This window comes from Crinia signifera, chromosome 2 (genome assembly GCF_055691185.1).
Source record: "Crinia signifera chromosome 2, ASM5569118v1, whole genome shotgun sequence".
Taxonomy (NCBI): Eukaryota; Metazoa; Chordata; class Amphibia; order Anura; family Myobatrachidae; genus Crinia; species Crinia signifera.
In genome coordinates, this window is record NC_139218.1 from 75422850 (window position 1) to 75438500 (window position 15651).

At 43.3% G+C, this 15651-nt stretch overlaps 1 protein-coding gene across 3 annotated transcripts in view; it reads left to right on the forward strand.

Moving 5' to 3' along the window:
• CTPS2 (CTP synthase 2) overlaps nt 1-15651 on the forward strand; it is a 232487-nt gene that overhangs the window by 73180 nt on the left and 143656 nt on the right. For all 3 annotated transcript variants that reach the window (XM_083172428.1, XM_083172427.1, XM_083172429.1), the window contains one exon: nt 2740-2891. In XM_083172428.1, coding sequence (XP_083028554.1) covers nt 2740-2891 — 152 coding nt within the window. The remainder of the gene's footprint in view (nt 1-2739; nt 2892-15651) is intronic.

The following is a 15651-nucleotide window of genomic DNA, read 5'->3' on the forward strand; positions in this document are numbered from 1 at the left end:
GGTGCACCTTACGGTGGGCTGAATATGCTTAAAAGCACTCATACCTCCATAGTGTGTACGCAATTTTACGTGAATTCGGCCCAGTGAAGGGTGCGACATCGGCCTGAATCATTTAAACGCATCCAAATGGCACCCTTCAAACCAAATAGGATCAGCCCCAAAGTGTTTTTTAAGCTATGAACAATTTTATCTTTTTCTCTCTCATTTATATATCCTCTATGCTACCCAAGAACATAACATCACATAAAACATTCACTAATTTGTCCTACAAATAAATGATAGTAGATAAACAGATGTTGTAATATCTAGAAAACATGTCAGATTTAAAGAGCACTGATATGTATTGACTGATATCACCGTAAAAATGCTTTTTTTTTTTAACCTGCAGTAGAAAGGTAAAAGCATTTTGTTTGCAGTGAATATTGGCCCTTATTCATATTTGATCGCAGTACAAATTTGGTCTCAAAATGGGCAAAACCATGTGCAATGCAGGTGGGGCAGATGTAACATGTAAAGAGAGAGTTAGACTTGTGTGAGTTATTTTGTTTCTGTGCAGGGTAAATATTGACTACATTATTTTTACACTGCAATTTTGATTTCAGTTTCAACATGCCCCACCCAAATGTACCTTTCTCTGCACATGTTACATCTGCCCCACCTGCAGTGCGCATGGTTTTGCCCATTTTCCAAACAAATATGTACTGCGATCAGATCTGAATAAGGGCCATAGTGCAGATCTATGCCTGTCAGTAGTTGTAATACCTTTTTGTGTGTGTGTGTTTTCTGCCTTTAAATGTACTATTAATCTTTCATAAAATTGATATTACAGGTGAAATTTACTAAGATGTGAAATACACTTCACAGGTCATGTTGCTATGGGCAATGGCCAATCACATCATGTCTACTATCTTCTAGAGGGTGGTAAATAAATAAGAAGTAGCTTCTGATTGGTTGCCCATAGCAGCATGACTTGTGAAGTGTATTTCACATCTTAGTAAATTTCACCTACCAATGATAATGCTGTTTTGTGACATCACACACCTGGTTGTTCCTGTAAAGGTGCAAGATCTCTGTGCAGTATAGGTTGTGTACCTATACTCGAATTAACCCTAACTCGCTCCCTTCGCACGGCCAAATTTGCTGAAAATCATCTGCACCCTTCAGGGTTAATAGGATCGACCCCTGTGACTGAAAAGGCTGCCCACTAGCTCTCGGTTTGCTGGGTAATCCCTCAGCATCATACACCAGGGCGCATGACTTCATGGACTGAGACCGTACCCCCTTTTGCACGCACATCGAAGTCCACACTGGGGGCCTCATTTAAGTCCTGTTGTTACTGCGGTGTAAGCCACAAGTTACTAGAGTTTGGTACATTGCGCATACACCAGAGGTCTGTGACATATGATGCAGTATGACATCAGAAGAGGGGGGGGGGGTGTAACAGACTCTGTTTCCCAAAACTGTGGTTTCCGACACAATTGTGGAGGAGTGTCAAGGCTAGGATATCCATAAGATGATGGAGATTTCCTAGTCTCTTAAATTCACCTGCGACGACCCGCTTGTGTAGCCGCTGGCCAATGGTGTCTCAGATAGTGCGATTCTGTGTCCTAGGAAGCAGCTCATATCATATTAGTGCTATCACTGCTGCTTCCATGCAAGCAGCTGTGACAGCAACTCCAACTGCAACTGAATCAGACTCTGATTGATGCCTGCATAACATTTCTGGCACTGGAGGAAGGTGTGATTGAACAGTTCAGTTATTAAAACAGCTTCCCTTAATGAGACTTTACAAGTGCACCAGTTATATTTTGGGCTGAAAAAAGAAATAATCACCTACACTAAAGCTGGCCATACATCAGGACGAGGTGCTCACAACCATGATTGTGTCCAGATTTCCCTTCAACTCCCCAGCAGTCCCAGACTCGTGAATTGGTGGATTTTGGATACACAATGTACTCACGTTGTGCACACAATGGGGTAAATTTACTAAGATGTGTATTCTACTTCACGTGTGATGTTGCTATGGGCAACCAATCAGATCCTGTCTTCTATCTTCTAGAGCAGGCATGTCCAACCTGCGGCCCTCCAGATGTGATAAAACTACACATCCCAGCATGCCTTGCCACAATTTGGCTATTAGGGAATGCTAGAATGATGGCAATGCATGCTGGGATGTGTAGTTTTAGCACATCTGGAGGGCCGCAGGTTGGACATGCCTGTTCTAGAGGGTGCTAAATAAATAATAAATAGATAGTGATTGGTTGTCCATAGCAACATCACATGTGGAGAATAATACACATTTTAGTAAATTTACCCCAATCTGTTATACAATCCAGCTGCAGCGCACGTACGTCGGTCGTATGAGCCATCGAACAACCGGTTGTATGTGCTTAAAAGCACTCGCGATCTGCTCCCAATTACAACTGATCAGATGTGCAGCACGTCTGAATAGAGAACCAACCATTCGACCTGCAGGATCGCACATAGTACAATCTTGTTCTGGTGTATGGGGGCCTTAATAGTTAAAGTGAAGGTGGGAGCATTTCCACTAAAATATTCTATATTATGATAGAAAACATGTTTTTTTGTTTTTCTGTTTTATTTTTTATATACGAAATGCTTAATGTAATTCATACATTTTAGACTTCAAACTATTCAGTGTGTAAGCCTTTATGTAGTTTTTTTTACAAACAGAAATTATTAATGAATGTTTCCTCCAATCAATTATTTAATCTCCAGGTCATATTTGTTCATGACGTCTCTTCTACTTACCGTGTGCCCATTTTATTGGAGGAACAAGGGATAATCAAGTATTTTAAAAACAGGCTGGACCTGCCGGTGGATGATGATCCCAGTACGCAGCTCCTGAAGTGGAAGAGAATGGCAGACAGGTACAATACGAGACATTTATCATGCCACATTTTTTTAGTGCCAAAATTGTGTAAAGACGAGTTTGCAACAAAATTGACTGTGTAATATTTACATATATATATATACATTTGGCAATGGATAAAGTATAAACACTCTATATGTGTTTGTAAATTTGTAGCAATTGTTATACAGAACGTACAATCACTGTTACCTAAAATGCTCCGGATAAAGACAATTAAACACAATGGGGGACACTCATGAAAACTGGGGCACCGCGTAGAGGAAACATTTTATAGCCAATAAAAACGAATGAGCTGTTTACTATTTTCTAAACTTGTAGAAAAATGACCGTGAGAATTGGGTTGGTTGCATAAGTTCCCATGCATGTATTACAATTACTTGTGTTCTCTTGTTACGGAGTCCCTGCAGGACTTCATTGTTCTATCATTTTCTATCAGTTGGACTCATGAATGATGTTATGTACTCTGTATCTAGCTGTATTTTCTTTTTTTTTATATCTGCTTTCTTTTGAAACAAACATAATTTCATCCATGAAAAGACAACCCTTGCCAGAGATACCATTATACCGTTTCACATTATGTAGACCCTACAGATTATCTAGACAAACATAGACTGTACCACTTTCACTTACTCCTGCTTCTGACCTGTAGAGGGGACAATATTATTCTGTGATGGGTGGGGGCGGTTGCCATTTGTCTAGCCGGTTGTGCTCCATCTGTACATGGTAAACAGGGGCAGATGTGTGGAGAAGTAATAAAGTGCCTGGGACTTTATCATCGGCCAATCAGCTCCTTTTTAAACTCAGCCTGTAACTTAACAGTCAGGAGCTGATTGGCCGGTGATAAAGTACCAGGCACTTTATCACTTCTCCTCCCGCATCACTACGTCATACATCTACCCCACAGTTCGTTTCATAATATGCACATACTGTACTGTACATGCACAATAGAAACAGCATAATCATGCAGCATATACATTTACGTATTCTGTCTCCTCATAGCTACATGTATATTTGATGTGATCTGAGTGGTGGTTACTTTCTGCAACTTAACTTCTCTGCCAATTGATATTTATTGATGGTGACATCTATTGAGTCAATACATTTGTCCCCAGACACATGCAGTAAGGGTTTGTCTTTGAAGTGATGCTTTTGTAAAGTCTCCAATTCCTGGTGGTTTGGAGATAAAAAAATATGAAATGGCACTTGTAGTCAGTGTATAGAGCCTGCTGGCATGCTTTACCCTGGCATGCTTTACACTGATTGTGCGTGCCATTTAACATTTTCATAGCCATACCACCAGGAAACAACAGCTTCAAAATAAAGGTCATAGCTCTATTTATCAGTATTAACCCTCGTCTGAATTATTGTCGCCCAAATTATAAAGGGCTCCTTTTAATGTAAAAGTTTATTTTATGGGCTGTGACGCTATGTTTATCTACAAGCACAGAGGAATGATCTATGTGATGAAGCGCTGAATTTTACATGGAGAAACTACAAAGAATCACTCCCCATTGCTTTCTGACATCCTTCCCATTCCTTTGTTACCCCACCCAATTATCTGAGAGCGGGAGCCTCTAGTTTTTTATTGTGAGTTTACAGTGTACGAGGACACTTGATCCAGTCCTCTTCAATAGAACTTAGCAGAAGTGCGCTATACATCTGCAGAACCACTCGGCTGTATTGATGCAGACTGTACACATTAAGGGTAATTAATGTGCTGAGTCTAGCCAAAATGTTCTCTCTGATGTCAGTGGACTACTTTTGCACAGGTCTACCCATTTTTATAGAGAAGCAAATGGTTTTATAGCATATGCACTGCTTCATAATTTTGAAATTATTTAAAAGGCATAAAATGAGTGGAGAGATTGATAGCGGTTGGTTCCTGCTTGTACTTTAATGACCGATGGTTGGGATGTTGGCATTCAGAATGCCGACATCCCAAGGGCATGCCGACAGGGGTCAGGTAAGTATACTTACTACTCCCTGCATCCCTCCAAACCTCAAGCAGCGGAACCCTAACCCTCCTCCACCATAAACAAAACCTCCCACCTGCAGCCTAACACTGAGTTCCCCCTAGTGCCTAGACCTCTCCCCCCCCCCCCCATACTCAGTATGACCACAACCCGCGCCAGCATACTTACACTCAGAATTCCGGCAGTTGGGATTCCAGCACTGGCATCCTCATTAAGTTTGGGGATTTCGGAGCTGGCCTTTTGTTAACGCCTGCATCCTGACTGGCAGTATGCTGAAAGTATCCTTTTAGAACTACTGTATTCTGCTTTATTTTACACACTCATGTTCTGTTTCTACTCTGACCCTGCCTTTGAATCAGTTGGTGACAAGCAGATTGATGCCTTTCGCAGGTATGTTGAGAAGGGGCAGAGTCAATAGGACATCATATTTTTATAGTCCTCCTCCCCCTAGATGTGTGAATTGCAGCATTATTGTGGCAATATACCCCCATGTGTCCAGGTTTTATGGATATCCATTATTGAGTCCAGATGTTTGAATCAAAATGTTGGAGTTTCTAATCAAGTTATTTGTTTTAAGCATAGATTTTCTTAAAATCTGCACTGTATTGGCAGAATTGAGGTGCCCTTACACTGCTTCTCGCAGCAGTTTAGAGCCGGACGATCCCTCTTGAGCCTCCTGGGCATGCGGTCCTTTTGCATGTGCTATATGGCATGTGACCCAGCAAGTGCTGCCGGAGGCTGCACGATCCGAAAGATCCTATGTGCAGCACTTGCTATTTAGGGGCACTGATGCACACAGGACCACGGATCTAAAACAAATGCCATTTGCCCATTTTCACCTGATTTCTCTACCTGATCTGTTGGAATTGGGTGAAGTCGTAATCACACTAGTGCATGGCCACCTTTTGGTGTCTGTGATCACGAGAAAATAACTTACTATGGGGCATATTGTTTGAAAGAAGGGACTCGTTGATTCAAAAGATCTAGCCCGATAATAGACACAGAGGGATAAATGCATTCAGGAAAGGCTTGGGGCCTGTTTTAGAGTTGATCGCTGTTGTGCGAATTCGCAGTCCGTTCAATTATCAAAGGACTGCACATGCAAAGTCAGTTGAAGGTATCCCTGGTGGGGACCCCTATTAACCTTGGTGATACCTTCCATTGACTTTGTGGTCAGGCTGATTTGCCGGTTCCCATCATAGAAGCCAATGTTATTTCCATAACATTGACTCCTATGCTGGTAACCACTATAGGAGCCCATGTTATTTTAATAATATAGGCTTCAATGGGATGCAAACAAGTCAATCAGGCACAGAGCTCCTCTGTAGCTCGCAGCTGTGGGGCTTCCCATTGACTGACGTCAGTGGGATTCGCCTTCAGTTACGCAAGGAGCAGCATGTGTAAACATACATGCTGCTCTTCAGTCCAAATGGAACGTGTTATGCGCTTGGTTGGTTGGTTTGATTTTTAACCCTTGGGATGCCTGCTTGGAATGAAGGGGACGTGATCTACACTGGATCTAGGGTTTAATTTTTTTTTTTTTCCCACAGATCTATTTTTTCTCTAGACTGATCTATGTCAGAACATAGGTAAGTACAGATGGAGCAGTTCTTATTAGAGCTGCTCCTGGAAAGAGAATTGCCATCCACAAGCCACCAGAAGGGAGCACGCGCGCACAAGATACTTGTGCTGTTCTGACGGGGGCCCTCCGCCGCCTCCCTGCTGCTCCCCCCCCTTCCCTCGGTGTGGATCGTATTGTCGACCAGACTAAGGTCGACGGTAATTAGGTCGACACCGTTGGGTCGACAGGTGGGAAGGTCTACAGGTGTCAAGGTCGACAGGTAGCAAGGTCGACAAGGGACAGTATCGACATGGTTTTTCGGTCGACACAGTGTTAAGTCGACATGAGATATGTTGACAGGTTGGATGGTCGACATGTTATTTTTTTACTGTTTTTTTACCCGAATGTCGACACAGTTGACATGGACACAGTTGGAAGTCTACCGCAGCCCCTCGCATCGCTTGCTTCGCTCGCCATGCTTCGGGCACTATTTTATTCTCCCACCGCACCCTAGTGGATGGTAGGGCATGAAATACCGCCTGTCGGCACATGTCGGCTCAAAAAACAGTAAAAAAAAAAACATGTTGACCTTCCGGCCTGTCGACATAACCCATGTCGACCTAACTCTATGTCGACCTAAACCCATGTCGACTGTGTCCCTTGCCACCAGTCGACCTTCACCTATGTCGACTTAGACACCTGTTGACCTTCCCACCTGTCGACCCAACAATGTCGACCTAAGTGTAGTCGAGAATACGACCGTATCCCCACTTCCCCGTAGCTGCCCGCACCCCCAACCCTGCCTGTTTCCGTGAAGCTGAGTATGTATTTTAGTAGTGGTTTTTGCTGTGGAACTACAAGTCCCAGCAGACCCTTTAATGCCCCTCTTACCAGTACTTGTGGTTCTACTCCCAAACCCAATATTATTATTTTTCTATTTTTAACTCTTTACTAAGTTTTAACTTGTCACTCACCGCTCAGGAGTGCTGAGGATAGCCCCGTGCTTCAGCTCTGGCCTTGGGTGGCCCTTAATTTGGAGGATCTCCACTCCCCCCAGTAGAGCTCAGCAGTTAGAGGGTTAATGCTATGGCCACGGAACCTTACATAATAAGTCCCTATGTAAAGCGCAACGGAATATGCTGCGCTATATAAGAAACTGTTAATAAATAATAAATAAATAAGTGTCCCTCGGCTGTGGCATTACCCTGCTGACTTTTGGAGCCCGCTGCTGGTTTAAAAAATACGGGTCCCAGGAGGACCACACTCAATTTTTTTCCCTGTATTTCGGAAACCAGGGCCCTCTCTAAGAGCCCGGGGCTGTTTTTTCTCTGGGGCCGGTTGTGGGGGAGGGATCCGTGCTGCTTTTTTGTTTTTAACTTTCTTATTGTTTACATAGAGAAGCATCGCACAGATCTGACTGATCTGTGCGATGCTTCAGGTTTGGACATGTTTTAGCTGCCGGTAAACTCGACAATCACTTACAAATAAGTTCACCATTGAAAAATAGAATTACCGAGAACTTGGCAGCTAGATAAATTTGCAGAGTTCTCGGGCCATAATTATCGCTGATCCCGTTCGTAACTATTGTTTCGGCCGCTTGCCCATTACGGCTTATTCAATTTTTCCCTTGGTGTTAACAGAATAATGAGTCAGCACTAGAATGTCTCCATTTAATTGATAATACTGGAATTTAAGATATTTAAACATTTTAGTAATTATCCGAGTGATCAATGTGAACCCAAATTCAGAAACGAAGAACCCATCATTCTCCGTCTCATTATGCAAATGCCTTTGACAATTCCATGTAATGCCAGGCAACATAATGTGTTTCATTAATTATTTTTGGGCATTTTTATTGAGCATTCTATATAACAAGTAAAAAAGATGACATTTGGTGAAAAGTGATGGTGTGTGTGTTCTGTACAGATAACTACATTACTGGGGATATTAACCACAAGTGCCTTTTAATTGTAAATGCGGCATACCGAATGGAATAATGTAATGCCTCATTATTGAGATATAATTGATAAAATGACTTTGTGAAAAGTAATTTTATGTTACATACAATGCTTAGAAATTGTAAATGACCTGTTTCTGGGCCAAATGCAAATGGAAAAGCAGACGCATCTCACAGATCTCAGGATAGCAGCGGGACGCGGTCAAGGTCATGAACTCAGACATAGAGCACCAATGATGCAAGGTCATGCACCTTGGGAGACATAACTATGGGATGAACTGGGTAATTCAGTACTCGAAAAGGATCTAGGAGTCCAAATAGACAACAAACTGGGGTGTAGTGCTCAATGTAATATAGCAACTAAAAAGGCCAACAAAACTCTAGCATGTATTAAAAGGGGCATGGAAACTAGGGATTCAAAAGTAATTATGCCACTGTATAGAGCATTGGTAAGACCTCACCTCGAATATGGAGTACAATTCTGGGCCCCACACTATAAAAAGGACATCATAGAATTAGAAAATATCCAAAGAGCAACAAAGCTTATTAGGGGAATGGAGAATTTAAGCTACGAGGAAAGATTAAGCAATCTGGGACTATTTAAACTAGAGGAGAGACGTTTAAGGGGGGACATGCCCAATATGTATAAATACATTAGGGGCCAATATAAGGAACTGTCAAACACCCTTTCTTCTGCTAGACAGGAATCTAGGACGCGAGGGCACGAGTTTAGATTAGAAGAAGAAAGATTTTGTTCATCTAGAAGAAAAAAATTCTTTACAGTCAGAGCAGTTAAACTTTGGGACTCTCTTCCTGGAGAAGTGGTGTCGGCAGACACTATAAATACATTTAAAATAAGGTTGGATAAACATTTATTGGTTAAAAACATCCACGGTACGAATAAGTAACATAATCTGTCTGTAAAATATCAGAACATACTATACAACAAGGGATAAGCTACTATAAACATAGGTTGAACTAGATGGACGCAAGTCTTTATTCAGCCTCACCTACTTTGTAACTATGTAAATGACCCTTTGCACTGTCCCTAAAATAGGCATATCTGGACGGTAATGGAACTGATCTGTATCATGGCAGTGTCGCTAGCATCTGCTCGATGGTAGCATGTGCTGCTGCAGATGGTAGAATTGGATGTCTATATCAGTGGTTCTTTTGCATCCGACATGAGCCCAGATACTAATGATAGGCTAATGATAGTTGGTGGCATATGCTTTGCCACACATGGGCGGATTTTTTTGTTGGCATAAGGAAGTGAGAAGCCTGCTGTGTCTGAGCAGAGAAGCAGGTGCAGATGAGAGCGGCTCAGAATCAGGCTGAAACTCTCAGATTTTAGCACAAGGATTGTAAGTCTAGTCTAAAAACTTGTTAGGTAAACAAATGTCGGCATGACAATGGTCGACACACATGGTTGACACAAGTGTTATGGGGTTTCACGTATTTTTCCAGTCTTACTTGATTTACTGTCCACATGGACTACTATTGGGAATAATTACCTGCCCAAAGTGCGGCGAGCGAATTGAGCCTGCAAGGCAATACGTTTGTACTAATTGTGGTCACGTATTATGAAGACCCAGAAAAGAACTCGTCAACCATTTCTAAGTTGACCTTTTGACCCTGTCCTTCTTTTCTACTATCTACCTTTTGAACCAGCCAACCTAATGCATGCTTATCAATCAAATGGGGTCAACCTATTGACTGTCTGTCTTAGTACTGTAGATCTTCTATACTGCACCCGTTGCCCTAAGGCACACATTCATATAGACCGATGAGCAGGACAAAGCTGTTTTCACACATTGGGGGTTATTCTGGTTCACTCGCAAAGGCACAATCACTCTCTAATGGACAAAACCATATGCATTGCAGGTGATGTGCAGAAAGAGTTAGATTTGGGTGTTTTATTGTTTCTGTGCAGGGTAAATACTGGCTGCTTTATTCTTACACTGCAATATAAATATCAGTTTGAAGTACAAACCCCAACAAAATCTAACTGTCTCTATGTTACATCAGCCTCACCTGCAGTGCATATGGTTTTGTCCATTAGAGAGTGATTGTGCCTTTGTGAGTGAGCCAGAATAACCCACATTATGTACTGTGTTTTTTTCCATTTCAGGTTAGATCTGTAAAGCCATTTTTTTTCTTTCTAATGGCTTTTTACTATATCAAAATTGAGGGTTTCAACCTCTTTGCAGGAATGATCTTGTAACCCTCTGGGCTTGCTTGTAATAACTCCAGTATTCTCCCCAGAATTTTTTTCCATCCAAGTGGCATCAAAAAGTAGCCAGGTGGGGGTCTTTGCAATAATAAAGTGTTTAAACCTGACCTTGTGGGGTATATTTTATACAAAGAGCGAAAAAATATATATGCACAGTTAACTAGGTACATAAGCCTGTCCGCATTCAAAACAATTATATTTGTAACTAGCGAACTGCCCCGGTTTCACACGGGAAGCACTAATTATCTATAGCCAGATGACTTCTGGTGGATGAATGGGGGCAGTCATGTGACAACGTTTTAGCAGATATGTATAGGTACAGTGCCTTGCTACGCCCAAGAAAAAAAAACACATGTATTTAAGGCAAATGGGAAATTATATTTCCTTTATTAATTCATCTTAAGGCCAGCGGATAGACAATGTTTTTTGTTTTTTTATTTGGAGTAAAAACATATACATTTTGATGTAGACACAGATGCAATCACACACTGAATATAGACATGACATAATTTTAATCAGCAGAAGCTGCTTGTGTGACCTATTTATTTTGCAAATAAGATGCTATTTGATAGATAGATAGATATATATTTTTTACAATTCTATCTATCTATCTATCTATCTATCTATCTATACATCCTGTATGCATTGAACAAAAAGCTTTGCTAATGTTTTTGTCCTAGAGAAGTACCTTAAATGACTGTACTAATGGGGAGATGTGTAATCACTTGAAGAGCTAGAGTGGGCAGAGATAATTAGCTTCTGTCGTGTAGACTGTGGGGCAGATGTATTAAGCCTGGAGAAGAGATAAACTGGAGGTAAGGTAAAAGGAGGTAAAGCACCAGCCAATCAGCTGCCAAATGTCATTCTCAAACACAGTTTATTAGCCGGTGCTTTATCTCCTTCTACTTTATCTGCATTTTATCTCCAATTTATCTCCTCTCCAGGGTTAATACATCTGCCCCAGTGTTTAAAAAATGAGAGTTAGGAACTGGTTGGTTGGTGTTTTATCTTTCTCCATGCTATGATAAATCTAAAGTTTAGAATTGTCAAGGGTTTTCAAGGACGTCCCTATGTTTCCCATTAGTGAAATCCATTGGCAAAATTGCCTTTCCGGCAGTTAATGTCCATTTGTCACATACACATAGCAGCATGAAAATACAGGAGCACTTTTGCCGGAATAAATAGGAATTAGCTATTCCTCTTCTGTGTGGGAGCCTGTCTGGCCTGATGGTAGGGCTAAAATAAATTTAAGTCATAAACAAATCTGATGATATATGATGCACTTTCATGTCTCTCTTCACAAGCGCTGTCACATCAACCCTTATAGCAGGCTTTACTACTGCATATGCCCAATGGTTTGAGAAGATTGTTCAGCATAATTTTCCAACAGGTTGCTGGTAGGAAGCCACTTGTATGTCAGAAAGAAAACAAAAATGTAAAGCGTGTGCGTCATTCATACTTGGCCCATGGCGACTGCATGCAGATGCTATGTGACCGCACGGAGAAGTGTTAAGGTGCATACACATGGTGCGATTTTAGTTTACGGTTTTTATTAAATTTTCACAATTGTAAGGAAAGTTTGCCAAAATCACACAGTTGCCCTACGAGGTCGGTATCACGATAAAAGTAGACTGTGCATGCAAGGCGATGTTTACTATATTGCATGCAGTGTATTTGGCCATTGGTCTTTTCTGCGGGCGCTCGCACAGGCTTGCATAGTCTCCAAGGAGCTGGCGCGGGGGCTTCCTGACATCCCGGATGTCAGCTGCCCGCCCTGTTCACAGAGCAGGGAGCCGCTAATCTAAGTCACCAGAGAGTGATTTAGATTAGCGAGTGCTTCTGAAATAATTTTATGGTTGATGACCCTGTTTTGGGGACGTTTTGGGTCCCCAAAACAAAACATCCCATCACAGGCCTGCGGGGAGATGTGGGGGGCGGGCGTTCGTGCGGGAGGCTTGTTATCTGCCTACAAGGTGAGCGGGGATCTCATGGATTACACAAATCACTGATTACCGCTTGATGGTGTAATGGTTAGCATTACTGCCTCACAGCGTTGAGGTCATGGGTTCGATTCCCACCATGGCCCTAACTGTGCAGAGTTTGTATATTCTCCCCGTACTTGCGTGGGTTTTCTCCGGGTACTTCGGTTTCCTCCCACAACCCAAAAATACACTGGTAGGTTTATTGGCTTCCAATAAATATTCTCTGTACAGCGCTGCGGAATATGTGTGCGCTATATAAGAAGCTGATAATAAATTAATAGCTAGCAGCATCTGATCACAAGCAACTCTTCCTTTACTTCCCTACTATTACTTTCAGGTAAAAGTATATTTTCACAATCTATTATTATTATTAATAATACTACTAATAAAGTTATTTTTATAGTAGCACTTTTCTCCCATAGGACTTAGTCCTTCACATTTGCCTTTACAGCACAAAATACCAAACAAGTTTAACAGTGGATATTAGTAAAAAGCTTGAGAACAGGAAAGTCTTGAAAGTATTTAAGGCTTGGAGAGTGGAGGCCTCTGGAACAGTGTGGGGAAGAGCGTTCCATAGAGTTAGAGCCACAAAGCTGAAAGCTCGACCCGCAGATAAGTTCAGGCAGATTCTAGGTACAGTTAATAGTCAATCATCTGCAGATCACAGTAATTGAGCAGTAGATTTAGGAGGTCGTTCAAGTTGCTTCACTGTGTCTGTGTCTTTTTTGCTGTTTTGTGTCTGCGCATGCATTTTTGTAGCAGGGGTTTACTTCATATTGTTGTTATCTTTTATGTTCCATTGATTTGGAAACTCATGCCCCTTTCCCACTGCAGGCTTTACACGGTAAAATGCAGTTTTTTTAGCCTTTTTAAACGGCTAGAGCTGCAGTGGGAAAGCTCCAGGTTGCTTTACACGGGTAACAAATACCGGTATTTGTTAACCGGGTAAAAAGCAGTGTTTTTACCGTGTAAGAGCCGTTTTTTCGGCAGTGGGAAAGGGGTAGCCCTTTACCCGTTAAAAAAAAAACCGGCATGGGGTCCCCCCCCACTGCCGTAACCAGCACCAGGCTGAAGGAGCCGGGGCTGGTATTAAAAAAATCAGGAAACCCGACAAATAGGGGTTCCCTGATTTTTTACAACCAGCCCCAGGCTCCAGGTCCGGGGCTGGTTCCCAAAATACGGGGGACAAAATGACTAGGGGTCCCCCGTATTTTAAGAACCAGCCCCAGGCACAACCAGCCAGCAGGGTAATGCCACAGCCGGGGGACACTTATTATATAAGTTCCCGCGGCCAAAGCATTAACCCTACCGACCAGTCAGCCTGGCCAGGGGCCCTGGGGGATTGGGGACCCCCCCAATAAAGGGGTCCCCCCCCCCTCCAGGACTTACCTGACCAGGCTGAAGCCTGGTGCTGTCCTCGATGCCCCTGGGCGGTGGGCATCGAGCTGATGGTATGGTGTAAAAAATAGAATAAAAACCATTGTCTTTTACTGGTGAACTATGAGTCCCAGCAAGCCTCCCCCGCAAGCTGGGACTTGCAGAACCACAAGTCCCAGCCTGCGGGGCATTAAAGGGCCCGCTGGGTCTTGTAGTTCCACAGTAAAAGAAAGATTAAAATAAACACACTGACACACGTGAAAAATAAAAGTTTAATACATACATAACACATACATACTGATACTTACCTATCTTGAGCCCGTAGGTAGCCCTGGTCCTGATGTCCTGGTCCGTGTCGGCGTCTGTATCCATGTCGGCATCCCTGTCGGCGACGGCGTCGGCGGTCCGGAGTCCGAAGAAATCCATTTGGGAAGCTGTGGAAGGAAACCATACTCACCTGTCCCAGCGCGACGTAGTCCAGGTAAGTTCTTTGCAAAAAAACAAACCGAACACCCGAACCAAGTGGACAGCTGAGAGCCGCACGGTGTTTGTTTACATCGTGCGGCTCCGCCTCCCGAATGCCACTATTGGCCGCCTTGCGGCCTAGCGGCTCCTGATTGGCCGCTAGGCCGCAAGGCGGCCAATAGCGGCATTCGGGAGGCGGAGCCGCACGATGTAAACACCGTGCGTCTCTCTGTCCGGCTGGATTCGGGTGTCGGTTTGTTTTTTTGCAAAGACCTTACCTGGACTACGTCGCCCCGGGACAGGTGAGTATGGTTTCCTTCCACAGCTTCCCAAATGGATTTCTTCGGACTCCGGACCGCCGACGCCGTCGCCGACAGGGATGCCTACATGGATACAGACGCCGACACGGACCAGGACATCAGGACCAGGGCTACCTACGGGCTCAAGATAGGTAAGTATCAGTATGTATGTGTTATGTATGTATTAAACTTTTATTTTTCACGTGTGTCAGTGTGTTTATTTAACTCTTTTTTTTTACTGTGGAACTACAAGACCCAGCGGGCCCTTTAATGCCCCGCAGGCTGGGACTTGTGGTTCTCCAAGTCCCAGCTTGCGGGGGAGGCTTGCTGGGGCTCATAGTTCACCAATAAAAGACAATGGTTTTTATTCTATTTTTTACACCATACCATCAGCTCGATGTCCACCGCCCAGGGGCATCGAGGACAGCACCAGGCTTCAGCCTGGTCAGGTAAGTCCTGGAGGGGGGGGACCCCTTTATTGGGGGGGTCCCCACTCCCCCAGGGCCCCTGGCCAGACTGACTGGTCGGTAGGGTTAATGCTTTGGCCGCGGGAACTTATATAATAAGTGTCCCCCGGCTGTGGCATTACCCTGCTGGCTGGTTGTGCCTGGGGCTGGTTCTTAAAATACGGGGGACCCCTAGTCATTTTGTCCCCCGTATTTTGGGAACCAGCCCCGGACCTGGAGCCTGGGGCTGGTTGTAAAAAATCAGGGAACCCCTATTTGTCGGGTTTCCTGATTTTTTTTTACCAGCCCCGGCTCTTTCAGCCTGGTGCTGGTTACGGCAGTGGGGAAGACCCCACGCCGTTTTTTTTTTTTAAATTCTCCCCCCCCCCTATCTTAACACTGCTTAAACGGGTTTTTAAACGGGTAAGTGTGAATGTGACAAAAACAGCTTTTAAACGGTAATTT